Here is a 23,384-nt window from a genome sequence, read left to right on the forward strand (position 1 = left end):
TGTCCTTCGATCGTTAGCATTGGTATGCGATATGAAATTAATGTATCTTTTCCTAGCTGCGGCAATCAAACTTGGAGAACCCCACGAAGACAAATATTCTCCCGGCATCTCCAGGGTTGACATGAGATGCTGTAAACAACCGCACCTGTTTGCGATTCGAAATTTGACTACATATACACAATATGCATAACCTTTATATTGCTATGTACATTTGTTGTGAACTTACGCCAAACCTGGAATATATTCCAAGACAACAACGTGATGTTTTGATATGATGAGGAATTTAATTTAAATACAGTGCACACGACCAGATGCGAGGAGGAAAAACATAGGTAGAGTTACTGTGTAGTGGTTGGGTTCTTCACCGGTAGAGTTTCGTCGTAGCCTGTCGAAACTCTATCCCTGTAAAACCCTATACAATGTGACGCGACGGTTAAGGTATTTGTTTGCCACGTCGCTGGATTTGCGTTGTCTGTAAACCCGTGACCGGCCTTAGCCAAGCCTTCGCCACGTCAGCATCAAAGAGTATTCACATTCTTGGTTATCATCATTGGTTTATTGGTTATGATTGTTGAAGTTTTAAGATTAAAATTGTGCAAAAATACACTAGCGTCCGCTAACCACACACTGTAAGGCAAGGGTGGGCAATTATTTTCCTGCGCGGGCCAAATTTGAAAAAGAAACACGTTGGCGGGCCGAGTGAAAATTTTTAGCTATATTATCCATCGTATATTTTAAATTTTATTTCTAAATTACATTGTTAATAAATGTGGTTGATTAAAAAAATATCTATTTGCTGTGAGGATTCGAAACAAAGTTAAACATGATACAGTTTAGCTCTCTTTAAACCCCTATATTCACATTCTTCTATTAAGACTCTAAAACAATGGTTCTCAAACTTTTTTAGGCACGCCTCCCTTTATGATAGTGAACAATTTCGCACCCCTTATCATGATATCACAAAATATTAAAAAGTGCAACCAGAATGCTAGCAATACCAACGGATAGTTTGATGACATGGGAGATTATATGGCTGTTGATGAGAGAATTGTGAAATATAAAAGTCGGACAGTACACAGAGCACAAACTATAAGCTTGGGTATATCGCGCGAAGCGCGAAAAGATTTTTCGATAAACTTCGGCTTCTCGCCACCTTCTGATTCTTAAAATTATAATCATTAATCTCTGCGACATGCTCGGCGAAAACTGAAAGGACGGGTTTACCCCTGACTCCGGTATGCGAATATTTAGTGCTCTAAATTCTAAACCTAAACTTTATTTGAATTTCAGTTTTCGGCTTCCTTTTTTTTGGCATGCCCGTTAATCCTTTATGGGTGATAGATATGATGAGTCGTAGAGTAATCGCGAGCACTGATTGATTTGTTTTACGAAATAGATATTTGGAAACATATCACATAATAACAAATTGAAACACATACCGTATAATGCGTAATGTGACAATGGCAACAAGGAAGGTTTGAACTAAACTATATGAAAAGAGTGATTTCTTGTGACTTCAATTGCTACTCATACTTTCCCAGATTATGCCTTTATTTTGAATCTGGATTACGCATGCCAGGTACGTAGGCAGCGTAATCGTGGCGACGTAAACAAATTTCCTGTTCATTTGATACAGCCTATGGTTTTAGTCATTCAAAAAGCATGTTTTATGTTTTGAATTCCAAGCAACCTTTCGCGGGCCGCACAGAATGGCTACGCGGGCCGCATGTGGCCTGCGGGCCGCACTTTGCCCAGGTCTGCTGTAAGGTATGTAACACCGCAACCACAATGTAGCGTAACTTAGTGATGTCGAATGCATCCCAAAACATCGGTATACTGGGCAAGTGGGCACTACAGTGGATAAGTCAGTAGCGCGCGAAAAGATTCGATTGCGCCATACCAGCCGGCGAAATACGAGAGACGTGGTTGTCATGAGACCGGTAAATTCCCGGCGCCTTTCGTTATCGCAACGCTTTCTCGCTATAAATATGATGTTCGCGCTCTCTCGGCATTCAGTCGTTAAGGTATACACTCCGAGCAACTTAACGCGAAGATGGGCCTACACTGTCAGTAGAGTCTGACTGCGTCAGACAATTGCGATCTTTGCGGATTTACAAGCCAAGAAAAGAAAACTTTCATTTCAACTACAGAAAAGACTGTGTTGATGCCGAGGTCAATTCCGGCAATATTAGCATCTATATATAAACCAAAAAATGAGAAGACATCAAAAATCTTTCTACAAAAACTTCAAACTCGTAAACGAGAAGAAAATGAAGATTCTCCGGTGCGATGAATTGGATCTAGAGGAGGACGGAAGGTCTCGCAACGGTTCCAATTCAGATTTAGCTATTGGGTAATCCTCGAGGACTCAAACGGCTGAGGAGAGGATATCCTGTTCCTTAGCTTTTTCTGTACACGGACCTTGCAGATTTTCGATGCTGTGAAATTATACAAAAAATCGGAGAAAAAAGCATTTCGACGCGTGTCGACGTGTCTACTTCAAGAAAATCTACGACGGAGGAGTTAATTCCATTGGAAACTGCATCGCATCGCATCGCTTGCTATACTGTTTTGCGTATTTTGATCGGTGTATGTTTCATTTTACTAGCATGTGATATAGTGACATGCTTCATGCCGTTTGAAGGCGAACTGTTCGCCTGTTTCATCATTCCGTTAGTTCGATACTGCATGTATTAGATGTAAACTATACGGCGTTTAGTCGTTTATCTTGTCAAACGAAATGCGTATTTTCGCAGTGACTGCTGTACTTCTTAAAGAATATAGTAATAGCGTAAGAAAATTGAGTAATAGTGACGTTCATGTTCGTGTTAAACTGACCTAAACATGTGTACTTTTGGTGTTAATCGTGACATGAATAAAACGAACCATCATTGTGCGATTATGACTTGGAAAGCAGACGGTGTCGGGGCAGGCAGTTTCTGTATTACGAAATATCGGTCGACATTACGCAAGTCAAATTTAGGCGGCGAGCTATTTATCGAGAAGCTTGGTATGGCGCGGGAAATTCCCTTGTTTGTGTGCGACTGAGTTTGTTGCTGTAAGTTACACGCCGCCGAACGACCTTTGCGCGTTTAGGAAGTTTTATTTCTTGCTCGGATAAAGGCGCTTAAGCGGATGCATATGTTTTGTACAAGGAAGCGAATGTGGTACCCGTGACTAGACAAATGCGTTTTCCAGAAGGTAAGATCAAAGGTGATCTCAATGAGCGAGCAGCGTTACATATTAGCTAGAATTCACCCGAGAGCTTGGGTCACTGCATGCACAATGCACAATGCACATGTCCTGACTCATACATTGTGTGTGCCTCTTATGTTCCTGCACTGCACCAAAGTGTTGGGTGTCTGATTAAAAGACCACTCCAAATCGTTTCGACACCCTCCTTTCTTTTCATTGATCACAATATCGTGGTGTATTGATTCGATGAAAATTTTAATAAAGAAATGATGACGATGATGATAATGATATGTTTTGACTCATGGCATAGTACTACGCGTTATGCAAATGGCTATGGAATAGCGCACGACTTCACAAATAAGTTTGAGAAACCAATACCCAAGCTGCTCCTAGATATTGTGTAGCGCATCATCAACCTGAAAATGACGTTAATTACGACATCTTCTGAACAGGTCGTTATCAGCATCATGAAAATTTAATTCCTAGGAAAATAACGAATTGGTAGTATGGTATTTCGAAACTGTTATGTCAAACCATGGCCAAACCTAGACGGTTGATATAGCCATATAAGTGGGCAATAAATATTGTAATAAGCCAGTTCCTAATCAATTCTCGACGTTTCGACGTGTAGACATCCGAATATGCGCCAAACCCAGCCTCAAAAATCAATGTTTCCATATTAGGTAAACAATGAGCATGTGTACATTATAAGTAAACTACATCTGTATTCACAATCCGCAGTAGCACCAACACGTCGGTTAGCCAATAATATGTTGTAGTAACCAAGGCTTTAATCAATTATGTCAACAATTTCGCTATACTTGACGTCAGGAAAATATAATTTCAGCGGTTGCCAACAATCAAACAAGAGATCATTCCGTGCAGATCCACGGCAGATGTCGAAATCGTTTGGTTGCAAAATTATATCCTAGCAATGGGAATATTCAACGCGACGACACTGCGATGGCTATATTATTACGACACAAGTACAGTAGAGTAGACTATATGCGTCTAGTACAGTGGTTCCCAACCTTTTTGTCTGCATTCCCCACTTCAGATTTATTCCGAGCCTTCATTCCCCACCAGGACCGTAACAGGACTTTGTCAGGCCTACCAAAAAACGTTGGTATTGGTGCCCGAAACCCCTCAGCCCCGCTGAGCCTGTACGTTTCTTCCCTTCAACTTATGAGCTACATTGGGTCAACTGTTTAGTACGTCGCCTGAATTCGGCTAAACGCGCGAAGCGCGAAAAATTTTTATAACTCGTGTTTGAATCAGCCAATATGATTGGGAATTGCATATATGTTGCTATCAATTTTTTATCCCCTCTCTGCTCACATAATCAAATTTACCGGTAGAGCTGAGTGAGGTGTGTTGGAAAAGGTAAGACCTCTAAATAAGAATTGAACATCTTCGGGTGCACCCGTTGATATATTGACTTCGTTACATTATGCTATTTTGTGACCTCCTATATCTGCTGTGTCAAAAGATATGGAAATCGCCAAAAGTAAAAGGCACACACGATTTCAAATTGGTATTGCTTTACTGGCAAGGTCTTCTCGCTGCTGATCGTTCTGGCACACTTCTTGGAGTTGCATGCTACATGGCCTAATAACTTCATATGCCTTGGTGCATCGTGGCGCAGTAATGGCTGACGCCGAAGTCTTCCTTTCTATAAATTCTACGTATTTTTGAGGGGGAAGGGTACCCAATAATCAGATATTCGGCAAAAATCGGGCAAATAACGCGATTTTTTTTTAAAAAAGTGGCATAAATTTCAAAAAAATGTCTCAATTTATGTTAATTCACGAAATAATTTTTGGCCCCTTCGAGCTCGCCTGTCCCCCAATAGGGGGTTGGGGGTGCGGCAGATACGGTTCTGTTCCTCAATACCAAGAATTTCTGTCATCGCAGAGCAGCTATCTGCTGGTTTGACTGCTGCGCAAGACACACAACCACACCAGTACGCAAGACAATCGCCTATAACTGCTACGTAAAACGTATTGTGAACCGATACCAGTAACGCTCAAAATTTCGCGAAAGCGTTATTTCACGTCAAACTAGTCGTGCTGTATGCGTTTGTGTCGCCATCATTGGCCATCCAGAGTTAAATATGAGGTTCTGTGAACAACACGCAATATAATTTTCGATACATACATTCCGGAGCAGTTAACTGGTAACGGTAATTGCGCATGTGTCTCCGTGAATACGTAGACTGTCCTGTATATAATTTTGAACAAATGCGTCTATTCCCCACCAGAAACCATCGAATTCCCCACCAGTGGGGAATTCCCCACCGTTTGGGAACCACTGGTCTAGTATGTACTGCTGTTCCTAACTACAGACTCTCGACCAACAAGGCAGCAAGGTCACCTCCGCTTTGTTACGAGAGCGGAATAGCTTATGACGTATAGTTACTGACATCACGCGATTATGTCACGCCCAGCCACATTGCTCTCTCTGATGCGAGATCAGCGCATGCCCTCCGAATCACGAGTTGTAAAAATATGCGCGGCAGATTTTCGTTGGACAGGTGATTGGTAAAAAACAAGATGTTGCAATATTAGCCTTTCTCAAAGCTACGCCGTAACGCCGGAGGCGATATTATTTCAAAATCGTTCTACCGATTACTACATGGCTTTCAAATATAGTAATACGTAACTATGGGAATCCCGGTGACGACTCTGCAAGATTCCCCGTATCAAAACCAGGAAAAATAGAGCAGTACGATGTTTCAGGTGCGATTACTCAATCTACTCTGTAATTTATAGGCACTGTGTATATTTATCTGAATTCAAATGCAAAATATCAAAGACAAACGGAATGCAATGCAATACTGTTTTGCTGCAATACTGCATTGCAGTACTGATGAATGCAGCTGCCGAGCATGAGAAGTATTGAGCAATCCGTATTGATCGTAATATCGATATTATGTTTCCCAAACATTATCAGCGTCACACTATCGACTGTGACACATACCACATTCCATAATCACACAATCTTCAAGTTATGTCATTCTGGTCATGAAGATTTGGATTATTTATCTACGCGTCAAAAATTACACGTGGCCACAAAGAGTCCTGATTATTATCAATACATTGAAAGATTTACGAGCATTGACTTTGACACGTGCCGTATGTTGATTTGCACTCCAGTTCCGTAGTGACGGTCGCTTGTTACTACTCGTCTGATGTAATCGGACTATTTATGGCGAAAATGAAGCAAACCCCTGATTCATCGCTCTGATCGATTGGCTGTCTCAAGTGGAACTGCAGGTTCTAAGTATGGTTAGAGTGGAAAACATGACTGCCGTACTTCATCAATTTTAGTATCTTGGTTGATATAGGATAATAATTTCGTGAAAAAGTCATGCGACATGCATATATATTTTACGAGGAAACAAATCGACATAGCAGTTACATCTATGGTATATGGTCGTATCGCAATCATATGAGCCGTGGCTCGTGATAACAATTGTAATTTCCATGGGAATGGTAAAGCAAGAACGCACCAACCCGTGATCAAATTTGTCTTTTGAGCCCGCAAAAACACTGGCGGAATCTGCCCGGTACTATTTATTCGACTCCGATCATGTGACGACTAGTTTTGCAGAGTCACGGTGTTGCTTCACTCGACCAGCAACTCAAACAATGCTGTTGAAGTACTGTACTGAATCATCGTGACTACAGAACCGTTACATAACAATTTTCAGCAACTATCGGCAACAACAGATCGCTTCACGAATGCCAATCGACGCCGTGACAACCGAATCATTAATTGCAATCTTGTTGTGTTTTTGAAAAGTTTAAATCATTAATAAACTGATGAATATGGTATTAATAGACACTAGGATAAACATAGCGTATGCTTAACACGGCCTCACACATCGTAAGACGCACGTTAATCGTGGGAAAAGCAAATGGATTTCAAATCGTTGTAACCTCGGAGGAATGCTCTCAAAATAAACGATCTTATTTGCAGTATGTAGAGTAGATATCTCTGTCCCTTCGTACCCATAACGAGATAGTACCGCCGACACATTCCTCGAATGCCAGAGGCAGTAGGTAGTGTAGTCAAACCCAAAGAATTCAGTCGAATAAATCTCGTGATCGTTCAGTAAGCAGATCATTATTTGCGGTCGCGTGATATCTCAGAAGAGACAAGCGTACACAACACATCTTCATATCGCTACAACGAATTTACGCATATGGCCATATATTGCTGTCGCCTGGAAATACAACTGTCGACCCGAATCCGGTCTCTTACTGCTAATCTGTTTAGGCTTATTTAAATTCAAATTCATGCTCATAACTCATATCAGATGATGCAATGCGCGCATATCAATGGCATTACAACGTGCTTACGCTCTTGGTATACTCATTTTGCGAGTTCGTGCTACCGGCACACGAATATCCCGTCTCCACATTCACGGGAACAGGAACACCACAAATGCATATTACAAATTCCACATCTGATACAAAGAATGCGAGTCAACGAAGAGTTGCATACAATAATGCGGAGGATGCCATAAATCACAATGACTGGCCTGACCAACGTTAAGTTCCAAGGGACACGACCTTGGCCACTATGGCTTGGATCATAATTTACACGTCACTGCCTGTAATGCAGGCATTGCATGGCGACTAAATTTTAGGGATCGAGCAAACTCAAGGACGAGTCAGAGAGCATAACGTATCTATGACAAATTTCAAGATGTAAAAGCTGGTTTCGGGTGCTGTGATGACGATTTAACTAGCAAAGTCACATTTCGGTGACTCTCTCATCAGCTGGCCAATACGTCGGCTTGTCAATCATCACAACTACGGACCTTGGAAAGCCAATGGCCTTGATATTGGATCGAGTTCAGTGTACTTTGCCCTTGATTCCCACCGCAAACTGCGCTTATCCTGATGATGTACCTTGAGCATGAGCAACTGCGCGCGTGGAAATCTCGCTGACGCGTGAAATTACAATACACGAGCACCGAGTAAGGGGCCAAAATTATTCAGTAAAGACCATGATCGTACAATGTACATTTCCAGGAAATATCCGAATCAGTCACCCAATTGAAACCGTGTCTGAGCCAGCAGGCTATCTATTCGTGGTACACGAATGGAATGCTGTCGATGCGTCCGCTGGGGTGAGACTATGCCATTGCCAGCATAAGTGCATAAGTGCATAAGCATTAACCTTTATTAAGGCACGAGCCCCACAATCATTACATATACATTCGCAATTGTCGTAGGCCAACCCCGTATAAACAAGCCAGCAATTTCATATGCTCTTACTAACTGAAATCTCACAGCATACATAGTGAATGACAATTAAAAAAGAACTCGATCACTAACAGTATCATTTTAAAGAGGATGTGGAAATTAATGAATAGGAAAGCAGTGAATAACTGATATATGATGACCTGATTAGAATAGGGCTATAAGATACACCACAAGACAGTGCTCCGTAACTTTGAAAGGCACGGAGCCCCGCGATCACCACACAGCATGCATTCATCGAACAGTCCGCGGCAGAAAAAGTACTACGATGCGAGCTACTCCTTTTGGTAAATTTATAGCTAGCTAGTCCCTACCCTTAAAGAGATGAAAGAAAACGGTTTGAATTTCAACTCTCACTCACACTGATCCCGTGAATATAAATTGCAATCTAGTCTGGACACTTGAATCTTAACAACATCATTCGTGGCGATGGAAATCGGCTTCATTCCGAACAATTGCAGCGCTGCGAAACAACGGTGATTTCATACTGGTAAATGCCTCTCTCACGTCATTCTTGCAGCAAAGTCTGCTGTTTTTCTTGGTTTCAACATCTTTAAATTGGTGTAGGACTGATCTCCCAGATACCTTGTAACGGCTACCAGTGAATTAGGTCTTTGGCGACCCCAAATCATAATCCTAACCTACACTCTCAGCAAAAGGAGTGTGTAGTTGTGTACTCACACCCAAAGTGTGGTAGGCTACACGAAAACAGAGCCAAACTCAGAATAATATCGCGGTTTCAAATCCTACCTTAAAATGTTGTATTTGATTTATACAGTGATGCAAGTCTGAGGTTATGGTAGTCAGGTACCACAGTTTTTTCGCTTGTACCATAATGTAGGGTTACCATACGTTACCATACATTTTTCATGATTTTCCTCCGGTTTTGCAAGTCTGAAAATTTTGAAGTGGCTGCAGCATTTTTATCGACCTCCGCAAAGCTTTCGACACAGTTGACCACCGAATCTTAAGATACAAGCTGGAACACTATGGAATCAGGGGTATTGCAGCAACTCTACTTGAAAGCTACCTGGCAAACCGCAAACAATTTGTTAAACTGGGGACATTAAGAACGACTACCAGCGATATAACTTGTGGAGTGCCACAAGGGTCAGTCCTTGGATCGACTTTTTTCCTCATTTATATTAACGACATTGTTAATGCATCTTTATTCCGCACAACCCTATTTGCTGATGATACTCACCTCTTCATAACCCCCAACACTGTCGATGATTTGCATGCATCTGTAAATAGGGAACTCCCAAAAGTGTCGAGACGGATGCAAGCAAACAAACTGAGTTTGAATGCAGATAAGGCCGAGATGCTCCTTTTAAATAAAGCCAATCATATTTTCACTGTGAACAATGAACATCAGTCATAAACAAATCTCCATATGTGACTCGACAAAATATCTCGGCGTCACCATTGATGCCAAAATGTCTTGGAAGCAGCATATTGAATGCACAATATCAAAACTAGCTCGGTGTGTGGGAATAATAACCCGTCTGCAATCTTTGGTTTCCAGATCAATACTACGAACTATCTACTTCTCTCTTTTCCACTCTCACCTGCAATATGGAATCGTAGTATGGGAAAACGAATGCACAACATTTTTGTGCAGAATTTGAACCCTGCAAAACCGTGCGATACGGCTGATCTCATCTGTACCTTTACGTACCAAACTATCGCGTTACTACCGTAAGCATCGAATTTTGCGAGTTGACGAACTATATCGCTTCGAAGTATCAAAATTCATCCACAAATATTTTTCCAATAGTTTTTCTCCTATATTTGATGACTTTTTCATACCTGCTAAAAATATCCACTCCCATTACACGAGATCCTCGTCAAAAGGAAATATCTACTTACCCCCACCCAATAGCAACCTTATTAAGAGATCTATCGACTACTCGGGACCTATTATCTGGAATGCATTACCACCACATATCCGTGAATTGCCTTATTATAGATTCAAAAAAGACCTACTTGATCACCTCTTGACGTTATACTACTAACGCTGTTGCCCTACCTCGCCTATACATTGCTTCATTGATCATTTTCTACCATTGTTTAATTTTTCTTCTATTTTCCTTTTTTAACCAACATTTTTTACAGCCAGAGTGTTTAGAGTCAAGTGTACCTGTTTGATGCTGGTGTGATCAGACTAGATGACCTTCACGGTCTTATCGATCATTCCTATCTTATACCGAATACTGTGCTTGTGCATGCATATGCATATTTTCTGTACAACCATCACTGCAATGTGTTATGTATTTTGGTTGGATAAAAATAAAGACTCTCTCTCTCTCTGAAAAAGTGTCCTCTTTTCAGACTTCCAAAATAATGCCCAACGCTAACTGAACTCGGAACTCTAACCTGAAGACATACATCACAGCAAGATCCGAATACCACTAGCCACGCTCACAAAACATTCGTTTTCGGATTTAATATCATAATATTGATGCACTGCACATGCATCTGTTCCATATTGATAATAGTCGTTACATTGCGAACGGCAATTGCAACCACTACGGAATATATTGGTAAACCTTCTAGCATGCGGCATGCTTTTCTCAGAGGCATGACCTACACGGAACCCGAGACTGACTCGCTTAAACCAGACGAAGAACCACTCGCATAAGAGATTGCATCTATGCATTTAATTCATGATCAGAGATCGTGATAGACGACGCATACTCCTTAGGCTTACATATTCCTGTCGGGGTGTAAAGTGAACACCGTGGACTAAGGTTGTTCAAAAACAACTTTTTTCAGCATCGCTTCTCGTTCATACAGACTGCGCAACACCTTTCCGACACAGCTAAACGTTCGAATTTAAAATCCTAAATTTTCGAATCTACGGTAATAATTTCGCCTCCAATGGTTGCAATTGAGCCAAATGTGACGTGCAGCGTTTTTTAGGCATACCTAATAATTTCACAGTAAAATTTGAAAACAATGTAATTTTTGAACAACCCTACTGTACTATAAACGTCCGATTGCGAACGCACAGATCAAAACACAGCCGCCGGTGTTGAAATTCCGCATGGCATATCCACGAAGGCCGAGAACAGAACGGGCCGACATCCTCGTCTCTCCGCGTACTGTGACATAATATCTTCAGTGACGTCACGCAAGCTAGCCTCACCATTTGCCCCTCTTGCTCCAGTCTTTCGGGGTCCACTGCAGGCACTTTGGGTCGATCCTCATTTTCCTCTTGGCCATCGCCCGCTTGTGACCGTCTATCACTTCGTCCGAGAGCGTGACGATGTACTGGCCCTTGTAGTAGTTGATAAGGTTGAGATGCTGTAGCGACGATATCACGTCTTCTTTCTTGACGCTCGTCTTCTCGCATATCTCGCTGTAAGAAAAAGCGGCTAGTTGAGGATACTGGGGCACTGAGTGTGGGCGGATGCAGTCAGCATTGCTACTCACATGGCAATAGAGGTTTCTACTAAAATTAAAGCATTAAAAGACGTGTCAAAACTACTTTAAATGGAATTAGATAGTAAAAATCCTGAAAAGTATTCGCTTTTGCCTTCTTGCACTACTTAATTAGTTACTACTTTCAATTCTATTTAACAATATTCGTTTTTTTTGGCAAACCCAGGCCTAGAATACTTCCTCTTTTGAAGACACCCTCGTAGGTACAAAAGTGCAGTTTGCAGTCACCATTAAGCTTGAGGCTTAAGGTAGGGTTACTATACGTCTTCCTTCAGGAGGATTTGTCATCCTTTTTCAAGAAATCGAAAATTTCCTCCGAGGACGCCTAAATGTCCTCCTTCTTAGCAATTCGTCCTACTTTGTAGCCTCGAGAGCCAGGCGATTGTACAGTTTGTACACGGACAAGCAAAAAATTTCCTACGTCCTACTCAATTCTCTAATGGTTGCTGACGATTAACCCTGACAATTGTCAGCCGAAAATATTCGGGTTTATTCCAATATGAATGCACCATTCATTTGCACACTCTATTTTTTACTGAACTGAAAATCGCCTCTTCCAGGTGAGTACCAACGACACCCTCTGGTAAGTAGTTGCGAATAGTGGATTCGGTCGTGAAGTCGCACGCATTGAGCAGTTAATCGGATGCGGGCGTCTTTCGGAATTGCGAGATGCGTCATCGCCAACAGCGCAAATGAGTAATGACTCTACAATTAGGTACAAGTTTGAAAATGCATTTAGCAATTACCGCGATGACTATTTTGCGTACTGCCTTTGACGATTTCACACGTAAAAGTGACGCTTGTTAAATGTACTATATGTACTGTACAAGTGTACATTAGGGCTCTTCAAAATGACTTTTTTTCTCAAATCGTACTGGCTACTTGATAAAATTGTTAGGTTACCTAATTTAAGCCGACACACCAAATTTGGTTCAATTCCAACCAGTAGCCGCATTGCTACAGGAGAAGAAAGTTTCTATTTATTATATAAAAATGAACAACAAAAAATTTGAAAATTTTCTGTTCACTTCATGAAAGTGTTAGGTTGTCTATAGAAACGATGTTCACCAAATTTGGTTCAATTCCAACCAGTGGGAGCGGAGTTACAGCCGTCTAAAAATTTGGATTTGAATATAATAGTATTTACGGTGGGCACGACTATAATAAATAATTAAAGAATTGGTCACCGTAAATACTATTTTATTCATAATCCAAATTTTTCGACGGCTATAACTACGCTTCCACTGGTTGAAATTGAACCAAATTTGATGAACATCGTTTCTATAGACAACCTAACACTTTCATGGGGTGAACAGAAAATTTTCAAATTTTTTGTTGTTCATTTTTATATAATAAATAGAAACTTTCTTCTCCTGTAGCAATGCGGCTACTGGTTGGAATTGAACCAAATTTGGTGTGTAGGCTTAAATTAGGTAACCTAACAATTTTATTAAGTAGCCAGTACGATTTGAGAAAAAAGTCATTTTTGAAGAGCCCTAGTGTACATATTAACAGCTTGCGTGCCCGGTGGCGCAGTTCACCAACCCTTGGTTGCATTATTTCTTCGGATGTATTTAGGATTATATGTTTATAATTTAGCAAATCTTCTGCGGGAATAGCATGTCCCTAGTCTATCATCATTATCACTTGACGAGACTTGCAAGGATGCAAACTCTTTAAGCATCCTCGAATCTCGAGGCAAATGATAGTTGTTTCGGTAACAACGTATCGTCTACAATTCGGATCGAAACAGCGTCGTACTTGATCGTAATTTGCGGCCTCTCCTGCCCGTTGTCCGGCTTCAGATTCACGATAATGTCCAGTATCGCGTTGGTCCAGTACGATCGGTACGAGAGCAGGCCCAAATCCGACAGGGGCTTCTCCGGCGTGCCGGTTTTACCTTCGATTTTCGAAAGTGCATAGCCTGCGGAAATACCGAAACGATTGGTGCATTAGCGCGACCGTGAAAAAGCAAAGGCGTCGCTAATTCTGCGCGTGGGCGATCGATAACGATGCGTTCCTGGAGGCTATCTCCGCGCCTGATTGTAGGCGGCGTAGAGTTAATTGGTGGAATAACGCAGACACCTCTTGCACCTGGATCATTAGTCTGCATATCGCTAGCGATGATAGCTAATCAAACGCGCCATCCTAGGCGTGTGAGACCACAATAGTGCTGTCGAATTAGATTACCACGATTTCGTGATGGTCGTGGGCGGCCAAAGCCACCGTTAAACAACTGGAAAATTTTCTGCCTTTCCAAAATAGATAATGATTACAACTACCGAATTACTGAAATTGAATACAATTCGTAAATAGAAAGAAATGAAACTAAAATCAAGTTAAGTTCGTATCAAGTCATGGTCCATTATCGTAAGCACGAGAACGGCAAATGTCTGTACAGCAAGCTTGGCTCGTTTCGCGCCATAGTTCTCCTACGTAGCGTAGAATTAGAGCATATTAACATATCACAAATTAGCCTCATTAGACAACTACAATGATCAAGTTATCCATCCCTGTGAGACCACAATGGCCGCTATCGATTAGAATTACATAGCCACGATTAAGACTGGGCAAATTCGAGTGCATAAGTGATTCGATTCTGAATCGCCTATTACGCTTCGAGTCGAGTATTCGAGTATCACTCATTATGACGTCAAAACTGAATGTGCTACGTCAAAGTTCCAATAGGTACCTTTTATGCCACCACAAAGAACATAATGCCTGTTATCCCTCACAGTAAAGATACTTTGGTATTCTTTCGACCATACCGATTTCATTGCACTTCTTGACAATGTTGTGGGATGATCATGACTTCGGAAATGCGTTATTTCCAGTAACGTTCGTAACTTTGTACTATGTCTCGTATGTTGCGACACGGCTAATCAAGGTTTCAAGGCTTTCTCAGTGGAAAATAGTATCAAAACTATTATTCTCGTTAGTAAATTAACTTTCAGTTGCGAGGAACTTATAACTTCAGTACTCGGAAAAAACGTCTTTTACTACAAGTGTCGAATCATTAAAATTAATACTCGATTCAGATTCGAGTACTCGAATCATTGTGCCCAGCCGTAACCACGATCTCATGATTGTCGTGCGCGGCTAAAGCATATCGACGAACTGGGTCACGGAATCGTTCAGTTTCCAGAATTGAAAAGCACAGCTGCAGCGCGCTATTTATAGTAGTAAACTTGATACTCTATATTTTCAAGGCAGAATCAAGGGCGAGTCAACGACGCAGTAAGCGGCCATTGTCGTCACGACAGTCAAGTAGGTGTGATTGTCGAAAATATTTCGCCTCTTCACTTCACTATTTATAGCTACGCTCTAGGGGCCGGGGCATGCCGAGAAAAAATATGCAAATCAACACAAAAAACCCAAAGTAACCAAAGTGACCGCAGTAGGGATGGTGCGAACCCCCGAAAGTTTCTGGTTCGTGCGAGCATGTACGTGAACGTGAACCTGTGACGTCACGTTATATTGCTAATTCCAACCCTACATCACGTTAAGTCATATATTAATGAACACGATACCTAGCGATGACACAATACTCGAGTAAAAGCTTACTATATAAGCATCCCCAAATGTATCAACTGAAGCTATAACACTTCCATAAAATTAATATTGTCCGTCGCTTTGCCAACAATTTCGACGAGGGCTTGCAAGCGAATATAGGCTTACGTCATAACGGCCCAGGCTAGACCGGACAATGTATTCTTAAAGCGTCAAACTATTGCTACGTTGATATTGATGAGGGTGAAATACCGGTTTATTTACTTGCAACAGACGTTACCTCAAAAATATGTTATGCTGTAGCCAACACCCCAATCGGTCGGATTTGTTCTTTTATGATGCAAGAAACATATCAAATCAAGATAGATCCCGTACACGCCTGATGTACTTTTTACATTAGACAAAGATGCATTTTTTATATCAATTTCATTAATGTCAATCATTGATAACAATTGTTATTGCTGGCCAAGCTCACAGCAGAGTCACTAAATATTCACAAACGGAAGGGTGAATATAACTAAACGAATAAAAAAATTAGTAAGGCAAGGTGCATGCTCGTTTATTGGTGAAGGTTAGAAGGAAAGATTTTCATCCAAATATGTTATAATGACGTGAAAATCGCAATATATGAAAAAGGTTCACAGTGCAGAACCTACCAAGGCTCGTTTGTGAACGCAAACCTCCCAATTTCCGAGGTTAACACACATTGAACGCGAACGTGAACCTCAATGTTCACACCATCCCTAAATTAGTTAGTATGGAAGCAGAAGTAACGCCGAAAATTTATACTTAGTACAAGTAGAAATTGCGATATCTGAGTAAGTGAAAAAGTAAGCATTGTAGACCAAGTTGTGAATTGAAGATAACTGTTCAGCAGCGGTGAAAATAGGCATAGGCACTCCGGATAAAGTACAATTACTTAGTTACTGACCACCTCCCATTACGACACTTCTACCGTCGGCATATTCACGGGGGCAAATAGTGGATCTTTACTTGGCTATACCAACATCATTGTCTACAGCTGTTGTTCAAATCGTTTATTTCGAAACAAATTTTACGGACTGGTAGCCTACATATAATTGAATAGCTTCTTGGAGGTACCGAACTTCAGCATGCAAGGGAATAATATATTCAAATTGAAATAAACCCCAATATTTTTGAATGCCAGCCGAAAATGTTCGGGTTTATTGAAATATGAATATATTATTCAACGGTGTATACATGCAACAGAATAACCATCAACTCACTGAATTCGATTAAAAGTTTGCCGAAGCCCTTCCGCTGAAAGGGTGGCAGAGTCAGAATACACGCGACGTTATAGTCTTCAGTCGACTCTTTTTCCTAGAGATTGAAATCGTAGCTGCTTCACCAAAGCTACAGCTAAGTCGTTCACAAATGCAGGCTTACCTTCGAGAAATAGCCGACTAAATGGCATCCTTTCGCGTCGTATTCCGTCATCACGTAGAAAAGAAACGGGTCCGTGTCGTAGTACAGGGTCTTGTGGTCGAGAAAGCATTTCGCAAGCAGACAGAGGTTTTGTGCGTAACTCTGAAAATACCAGGACTAATACTTATACATATATTGAGCTTAAGCCCTCTGTTCGCCTCGATTATTCGAATTTCCAAGACTGTGACATCATATTTAGGGATGCGATCGTTGATATACAAAATTCTTACCAATTCTCTACTAGTTGCTGACGATTACCCCTGACGAGTGTCAGTCGGAAATATTCGGGTTTATTTCAATATTAATGTATTACTCAATTGTATATTGAAGTTCAGTACCTCCAAGAGTCTGTTCAAACATAAAGGGAAATGAATAAGAGATTGATGTGCATTTGAAGTAGGCCTCAGCAAAATATAATCTACGAATGCTTGAAACTCGACGGCAGCGGCTGAAGGTGCTTCACACGGCAATACCGATTAAACATTTTAGCTCAACAGTGACACCGTGCGGTTCTAGTTTCGTGTACTGGTATTCTGTAGTAATGTATTACATTTAGTTTATGTGACTAGGAGTTCGCCAAAACCTTGCAGATTAGTAGTAAGGCTTCGCCGGGTTAGTAAACGTTACGGACCACTGTTCTACGTGAAATCACGCAGCAACACGGTAGAGGTGACGAACAAAAAATCAGTCAAGATCAATTTTTCAAACCTTATTCTTCCTGCCGTCGATTTCAAAGAAGGAAATGTTACCCTTCCGATAGATTTCGTTCCCGGGCGGATATTTCAGCTGACACTTCGTCTAAAAAACCGGGCGAACCGTTCATTTTCGCAGCAGAGCGAAAACACTAAGGGAAATTCAAGACACGCAAATATTTCCGGTCTATGATGACGTCACAAATCCGTTCCCTGTTCACAAACGCGATACAACTCTCAAAGGTCCGCAGTCTACTACTGACCCAGCCAAGTCTAGTACCGCTAACGCAACACAGACACAAAGACATTGTAACAAACTCAAAGGTGGTCGGTCAGTACTCAAATACTACTACTAATGCTCTAGCAACACTGGGCCTAGAATACTTACTTGGAAAACACTGCTTCTACATATACTCCAACTACTTACTCAGTAGATACGATTTTATTTTACTACTTCCACTTAGCGATTTTCAGACCTGGAATACCGACTTTTCTACTTACTTGGAAATCATTGCTTCTAACTACTCCACTAGTAATCGACAATGTTACTTCTACTTCTACCGGTACTGTGACCGTCTCTGATTAAACTACAATTTCCCATACTCACCAGATGTCTTCTGAGACACGACAGACTTTTCACGTACTTCAGGCACCACTCGCAAAGGAAAACCACCGGATACGACGTCAGCTCCACGGGATAAGGCGAGAAATACCAGGGTTTCAATCGAAATTTTCCGACCTCTATAAAGCACCGTGTGTATGTCACATACTCTCATGAACGTCAACTCGTCACGGCCTACCGATGGTGTGAATATTTTTTATCCTGCTGATCTTGTCCTCCTTCACGTGGACTGTCATGCTGCCGGTTTGTCTCGGGGCGTTGTCTGACGACTCCTGCGAATCCTGAAATAACATGAACTGGAATTTTTCAGCAGGCCGCAGTCAAGCACTAGAGATCGCGACGATTTGACTCCATGTTTGAAGAAAAGAGATTAATCAATGTTTTGGAGTGGTGCATTTTCCAGATTTTTAGGTGTCCGACTGTCCGTACTGTCACTAATTGAAAGTTCTAGTCCAGTGGTTCCCAACCTTTTTCGACCCATCGCCCCCTTTTCAAGCTCAACACCGATCATCGCCCCCCAAATTTTGTGTACCGAAAATTGGGCATACAAACTATAATCACCGGTGGGTTGACTAAAAAAAAAAAAGATCAACTTTTCGGCTCGAAGCCTAATTTGACACTTTTGTAACTTTTGCCCCCTTCGCTATTTTCGCCCACCGTCGCCCCCTTCGTCATTTTCGCCCCCCTAGACCGCCAAATCGCCCACGTTGGGAACCACTGTTCTAGTCAATATATGTGTCACATTTTCATATCGGTAGGGTTGTAATGACTCGAGTCATGACTCAACTCCAGTCGCAATTTTTTGGTGACTCAATTTGACTGAAGTCATTTTTTCAAGTGCGTAAAATGACTAGACTCGAGTCAATACGTACCGTACTTGAGTCAATGTGCATGACTTGAACCAAGTCATATGTCTCGAGACTAGGATGGCCAAGACATACATTTCATTGCAACTTCGAAGAATAGTAAAGTTACCCAATTATCGGTATTTCGTCTATCAGTCCAGGTACTTGAAGATTAGGGCCAGAAACTGTTAAGACTGAGGAAATGTACTATATTATCAATGCGCGCTAGTCTATATCACTCGAATAGAGTTCAAAAAAGTGGGTAGAACCGGACTGAACTGAAAACTGAACAGTGAACATAATGACTTGGACCCAAGTCAAAACACTATGACTCGGACTCGACCCTCTACTGGCTGACTTGGACTCAGTAATCAATTGAAAATGACTCGACTTGACTTGAGCCAAACCTATAAGAGTCAGATTGACTTGTGACTCAGAACCTTGTGACTTGGTTACAACCTAGCATATCGGCGGTATCGGAATCAGCTCGAAATCTTGATATCAGGCAGGCACTAATCACAAGCTAACACACAGCCAAAGTCCGGTCTGTAAGTTTACCCTGGCAGCACTAGCGATTTGGATTAGGGCCTTGGACGAAACTTACAGAGGCAAGACCCATCGACAAACCTGTTGTCAGCGATTTAGTCACTATCGTGCGCTACTCTGATAAAGCCTTGGAACATACCTCATCCATTCCCGCATCGGCAGCTTTTCGTTTCCTTCCAATTTTCGGGATTTTCTTGATGGCGGCCGCCACCTTTGCAGGATGGGAAGCACCGTTTGCCTAGAAAACAGCATTCAGTTGAAAATTGCGGCATAGTCTTACGACGAAATTCGGCAATTGATATTCTCAACCTTGCTGTCCTAAATACAGAAAGAGTTCTGTGTTACACAACAGCTTTGCTATGGACAGGACACACTGTCAATTGATATTCTCAACCTTGCTGTCCTAAATACGGAAAGAGTTCTGTGTTACACAACAGCTTTGCTATGGACAGGACACACTGTTCGGTGCAGTATTCTATACAATGTCCATGTTTGAAAAAAATTGTGAGGGAATACCTCTGGATCAGTTGGTAGCAAACATGGAAGGAACCTTTCGAATCCATAGTGATGTAGAGGAGACAATGATGTACAATGATTATTAGTAGGGCAAGTTTTTGTTGCAGTTAAATCCGTGGAAAGTTGCATTCATTTTTCACAAAAGTTGTATTTATTTTTTTACAAAAGTTGCACTAAAAGACCACATTTTGGACGGTTGACTGAAGAAAAAAAAAGCTCAACTTTCCAATTCCACTCCCGAGATAAAAAAATTCCACATTCTCCATTGGTTGACTAAAAAACAAGGTCAACTTTCCGGCTCAGCTCCTGAAATACCCGTTACAGAGTTACTTCAGTGCTGATTTACGGTATTTCAGTCGAATTTGGTCGTGTATTTCACCAAAATTGTCAGTGATGTAATCCAGCGATCTATTTACATATACTGCCAAATACTTCCAGTAAGAAGTTGGTTGAATGAAAAATCGAAAAAACTTTCATGAAAAATCGAAAAATTTGCAAAAAGTTGCATGAAAAAAATGGACGAAAGTTGCACTATAAGATTCCTTCAAACAGCATTCTACATAACTTCCGAGTATTTAGGAAGCTGCCGGAAGCTGTAAAAAGAGTTGCAAAAACTTGCCCTAATTATTAGGATATCTAATTGAAAAAAACCTTACTCCCACATTCAATTTATTATTAACAATTTCATCATTTTGAAACGCCACAAGACTGCGATACAATAGAAAAGATAGGAAGGTGTCGAAACGGCTTGGAGTAGTCAATGAAATCAGACGCCCACCTCGGCCTAGGCGATGTAAAAAGGAGGCATGTACACTGAAAGAAAAGTAAATTAAGATAATATAAAAGGACAGGCGACAAAAAGAGGTGGCATGTGTCGGAAGAAGAGATCGATTTGGAGTACTACTTCTTTGGAGTACGGTACTTTGAGTAGGTTTTGCCAATTTTCACTTCTTGCTAAAGTAATTATGTTTTCAGACTACTTCCACTTCAACTTCATATTGAAGCAATACTTACCATGACCTCCCGATCAGGACTGGTGTGGCGCGAATCATTGTTTCTTTTGTTAGATTTTGTGTCTTTCTTTGGAAATTGAATCTTTGAAGTGTCCAACCTCTCGGCGGTAACCCATTCATCAAGACGCTTGTTGACTGTTGGATAACGACATGGAATTTACAGAAACTTGCATTTTATGCAAGTGTGTTTCATGTACCACAAATAGGAGAGAACTAGCCCGTATCGGATTCATACTTACAGTCGATGTAATGTACATAATATTCATGCGAATTTCCCATTTCGCGAATGCTCAGGATTTCAGCGAGATCTAAAATGTAAGTGTTGTATTCAAATATATTGGAAAGCCATTCATCTGAGGTGGATAGGTTATTTGTGTGGATTACAGAATGCTAGCTAGTAACCGTACTTACGCCATTCATGTTGTCCTTCGAGATCGCGTAAGACAGGCATTCTACAACCTTCTATTACTCCTGCCTATAAGAAAATAATGGTTTTAATTACAACTAGCAAAGAAATTGGAAACGAGAATGGAGAACAGTCCGTTATTAATATTTGGGCACTTCTTCGATGGCAGTCAGAGATCGAAAAGTGTTCATCATGATCACCAATGATTGTTTTCCATGAACACGAATAAAAATTTATAAACGTCAAAATATATTGTTTTTGCATTTGGAGAGGGTTAGGGGGATATTAGAGCTGCGGGAGGGGTTATTAGGGTTGTGGGAGGGGGATATTAGGGTTGGGGGGATATTAGGGTTGCGGGATGGGGGTTATTAGGGTTGTGGGAGGGGGATATTAGGGTTGGGGAAGGGGGGATATTAGGGTTGTGGGAGGGGGATATTAGGGTTGTGGGAGGGGGGATATTAGGATTGGGGAAGGGGGGATATTAGGGTTGTGGGAGGAGGGATATTAGGGTTGCGGGAGGGGGATATTAGGGTTGCGGGATGGGGGTTATTAGGGTTGGGGGAGGGGGGATATTTGGGTTGGGGAAGGGGGGATATTAGGGTTGTGGAAGGACGGATATTATGGTTGTGGGAGGGGGGATATTAGTGTTGCGGGAGGAAGGATATTAGGGAAGGGGATATTGGGGTTGTGGAGGGGGATATAAGGGTTGGAGGTGGGTTAGGTTCAAAGTTGGGGTGACATTACCCCAAACCGGGGTTTAACCCACTTCCAATCTCCCTTTTCCCCCACCCTAATACCCCCGACCCCAACTCTAATATCCGTCTCTCCAAAGGCACACAAAAACAATTTATTTTGACGTTTATAAATTTTTGTTCGTGTTCATGGAAAACATTCATTGGTGATCATGGTGACCACTTTTCGATCTGTGACTGCCATCGAAGAAGTACCAATATTTGAACATGAGAATGATGGATTCCGGTTATACTAATGTCAGTACCACCACAAAATCGCTCTTCAAATACCAGATATAACTTGATGTATGACATTGGAGTCTCTTTGACCGCAATTTTCACAGTATCAAGATTTTAGTGGTAAAAGTGCTGCTTTTTCTTGAAAGAAGCGATCAAAACTTTACAACATTGTAGAAATCACACGAGATAAAATGAATGAGAATGTCGGCAGCGAAGCCAGGAATGCTCATGTTGAAACGTACACAAATCAACAAATATTAAAATAAAAACATATCTCTTACCCTCATTTTTGAACCAAGTGACATCGTAGTACATTCGACAGAGAGGTAAAACTTTTGGCAAGCTGTTTGTTAATACATGATCATACAGAAAATCTACAATCCGCACGCCAACGATTCCATTTCATACTGAAATTTCTGCCAGAATAAAAAAAATTGTACCTCTTAATATGCATGAATCCCTTAGTGCGCATTGTCACACACCATATTTTATTCATAAGTCGAATGTTATGCTCTCCGAATATGATTTATAAGTTTATCATGTAAAATTGTTGCTTGTTTTATATCCTTCTCCACATAGCGCAATAAATATGTGCAGATATCATTATTAATTCCTACCACATAGACTCAGATTGTTACAATATTATTTTGAAATGCTATCAAATCTCAAAATCAAACCAAATCAAACCAAACAAAATTTTGTGTAAACCACTATAGTCTAAAATCCATATCCGATGAATATACCGAATAAAAACGATTCTGAACTACCGCGGTACCGCACCGGCTCAGTGCCACACCGGCGTTGTAGGTACTATTTAATTTAGTAGACCCAGCGGGAAATATGTGATCTCTTTTCAGTCAGGCTTCGAACTCCGAAGTCCGAACCTAACACAGTGTGCGAAGTTC

General features: G+C 41.2%; 2 protein-coding genes and 1 long non-coding RNA gene across 4 annotated transcripts in view; 1 reads left to right on the forward strand and 2 right to left on the reverse strand.

The window, feature by feature from the left end:
* The window catches only part of LOC145441917 (glucosidase 2 subunit beta-like), a 109,138-nt gene that overhangs the window by 15,836 nt on the left and 69,918 nt on the right, over nt 1-23,384 (forward strand). The gene's annotated exons all lie outside the window — the stretch shown is intronic.
* LOC145441931 (uncharacterized) overlaps nt 1-23,384 on the reverse strand; it is a 110,028-nt gene that overhangs the window by 11,995 nt on the left and 74,649 nt on the right. The window lies entirely within an intron of this gene.
* On the reverse strand, nt 11,109-22,918 carry LOC145441922 (histone acetyltransferase KAT5-like). The gene is made up of 12 exons (XM_080319878.1): nt 22,761-22,918; nt 21,514-21,577; nt 21,342-21,410; nt 21,104-21,237; nt 19,713-19,811; nt 18,361-18,463; nt 18,168-18,301; nt 17,577-17,666; nt 16,830-16,970; nt 16,670-16,763; nt 13,674-13,836; nt 11,109-11,829 (listed from the first exon to the last, which is right to left on the reverse strand). Exons 1-12 carry the CDS (start codon nt 22,782-22,784, stop codon nt 11,613-11,615), a joined length of 1,332 nt encoding a protein of 443 aa, XP_080176004.1. The 5' UTR covers nt 22,785-22,918; the 3' UTR covers nt 11,109-11,612.

This window comes from Botryllus schlosseri, chromosome 6 (genome assembly GCF_051294905.1).
Source record: "Botryllus schlosseri isolate E-star chromosome 6, Bs_hap1, whole genome shotgun sequence".
NCBI lineage: Eukaryota > Metazoa > Chordata > Ascidiacea > Stolidobranchia > Styelidae > Botryllus > Botryllus schlosseri.